The following is a 2,500-nucleotide window of genomic DNA, read 5'->3' as shown; positions in this document are numbered from 1 at the left end:
AGCTTTATGTGTTTTTAATGCTGCCACATAAAGGGTGTTGTAGTTAATACTGATGTTCTGTAGGTCCACCTTTGCTTCTAGGCATGTGAATAGTTTCCCAGAGGTACCATAATGAATCACCATAAAACTATATATCTTATAGTAGTAACAATTTGAGAACTGTTATGAATGCCCAAAACGGGAAAAGCAAAAGACTGGAGGGAGTGCTGATTGAGAATCTGCCTTTCTGTCTTCTGGTGGTCAGCCACAATCCCTGCCTAGGAAATGCATCTCTCCAGTCTCTACTTTTGATTTTATGGAGAGGGTATGGCTCAATCTAATCCAGCCCTCATTTAGCTTTACTATTTACATTTGCCAGAGCCTTATTTCAAATGAGGTCCATACTGAGGCTTTAGATCAGTAGTTCTCAACCTGCCTGCTTCTGCTTCCCAAGTGCTAGGATTAAAGCATGCACAAAAGTACCCAGTCTTATTTTTTTATCCATATATAACATAAACATTTAGAAAATATCTTAGTATTTTATTAAGTAGACCTTGAAGTTTTCACTGATTATTGTAATTGTTAATTTACAAGGATCATCTTCCATCTTTTTGTTTAATTAGATTCATAATTTGTTATGCTTATATTCTTGAGTACTGAATGTATGTTTAAAGTATTACTTCCCCTCCATCTCTTTGGCCTTTTAGAGTGAAATGTACCTTTTATATTAATTCTTTTAAATTAAATCTGTATGGCCGGGTGTGGTGGCGCACGCCTTTAATCCCAGCACTCGGGAGGCAGAGGCAGGCGGATTTCGGAGTTCCAGGACAGCCTGGTCTACAAAGTGAGTTCCAGGACAGCCAGGGCTATACAGAGAAACCCTGTCTCGAAAAAAACCAAAAAAAAAAAAAAAAAAAAAAAAAAAAAAAAAAAAAAAAAAAAAAAAAAAAAAAAATTAAATCTGTATGATGTGTGGCCTAGATCTCTTATATGGATATTACCCCAGACTTCTTTCATGTCTTTTATTTCTTTTTTGGTGGGGGTGTTTTTTGTTTGTTTGTTTGTTTTTGAGACAGGGTTTTTCTGTGTAGCTCTGGCTGTCCTGGAACTCACTTTGTAGACCAGGCTGGCCTCGAACTCAGAAATCCGTCTGCCTCTGCCTCCTGAGTGCTGGGATTAAAGGCGTGCGCCACCACGCCCGTCTCTGTCTTTTATTTCTAACTGAAATAGTTAAACATTACACAAGATTAATCATATTATTACTTTTTTATATGTCATCAATGAAAACAGCTGCAAATACTACGTGAGTACCTCTTTTCTTTCTGTTTTTTAGCACAGATGTATTTCAAACACTGGACTCAAGTTCAACCCTGACAACTTCGAAAATAGCATCCTTTGAAGAGGCTTTTGTGTATCTTCAGAAGTTAATGGTGGCTGTGAAGGATATTCTTGAAGGAATTCAAAGGTAACCATTGTATTAAATTATATAGTTCTATAGTTACCAGCCTAATTTAGATCTGTTAGAAGTCTTCCAGCAAGTTATAAACTATTGGATTTTTTTTGAGACAGAGTCTCTCTAATTTAGCCTTGGATGGTCAGGTGTGGACCAGGCTGGCTCAAACTCAAAGAGAGTGTGCCACTGCACCTAACAGATGATTGGCTTTTATATTTACCTTTCTCTCTTTCCTGTAGATAATATGGATTTCTAGTTTAGAACTCAAAATGTTTCTGCCTTTTCCTTTTATAGGGAAAGAAATACTAGATACAAGTGTTTGAAGGTTGTTTTTAAAAAGCAGTGCTGTCTGACACCATAATAGTTGGAATCCAGAGCGTCATACATTTTGGACAGTCACTCTACCATTGTGCTACATTCTTAGTTCAAAACAGCTACTCTCATGAGCACAAAACCTTTTGTGTAGTAAATACAGATGATAATAAAGTTCTATAAGCCCAGCAGTGGTGGTGCATGCCTTTATATCCCAGCACATGGGAGGCAGAGGCAGGTGGATTTCTGAGTTCAAGGCCAGCCTGGTCTACAGAGTGAGTTCCAGGACAGCCAGGGCTTAACAGAGAAACCCTGTCTCAAAAAACAACAACAACAACAACAAACAAAAAAAGATAATAAAGTTTTATTTAGAGTGAAAAAATTAATTGTGGAGTTGGATTAAAAATTCTAAAAATCAGTTATGCTCTACCTTTAATAGAGGATTATTAAATGTATATATTTACTTTGTGCTTAAATGGATATCCCTACAAAATTAATAAAGCAGGACTCTACAAATGTACTTTAGGGTACACTATAAATGTACATAGCTTAAAATGGAAACAGTACTCAGAGCACCAGTGTAAGTGTTGTAGGTGTGTTTGTGTGTCTGTAAAGTAGACAGCAAGAATGGTGGCCCACAGTGATAACCCCAGCACAAGGACCAGGATTTCAGGGCCAGCCTAGACTGCATGATGAGAGATCCCATCTCAACAAAGTCCTGAAAGAAAGATAGGGAGGGAGGGAGGGAGGGAGGGA

At 37.7% G+C, this 2,500-nt stretch overlaps 1 protein-coding gene across 5 annotated transcripts in view; it reads left to right on the top strand.

Annotated features, from left to right (window-relative positions):
* Positions 1–2,500, top strand: part of Swt1 (SWT1 RNA endoribonuclease homolog) — a 55,792-nt gene that overhangs the window by 45,334 nt on the left and 7,958 nt on the right. For all 5 annotated transcript variants that reach the window (XM_021174547.2, XM_029478266.1, XM_029478261.1 and 2 more), the window contains one exon: positions 1,313–1,444. In XM_021174547.2, coding sequence (XP_021030206.1) covers positions 1,313–1,444 — 132 coding nt within the window. The remainder of the gene's footprint in view (positions 1–1,312; positions 1,445–2,500) is intronic.

This window comes from Mus caroli, chromosome 1, assembly GCF_900094665.2.
Source record: "Mus caroli chromosome 1, CAROLI_EIJ_v1.1, whole genome shotgun sequence".
In the NCBI taxonomy this organism is placed as follows: domain Eukaryota; kingdom Metazoa; phylum Chordata; class Mammalia; order Rodentia; family Muridae; genus Mus; species Mus caroli.
This window is presented reverse-complemented; position numbering and strand designations above follow the sequence as displayed.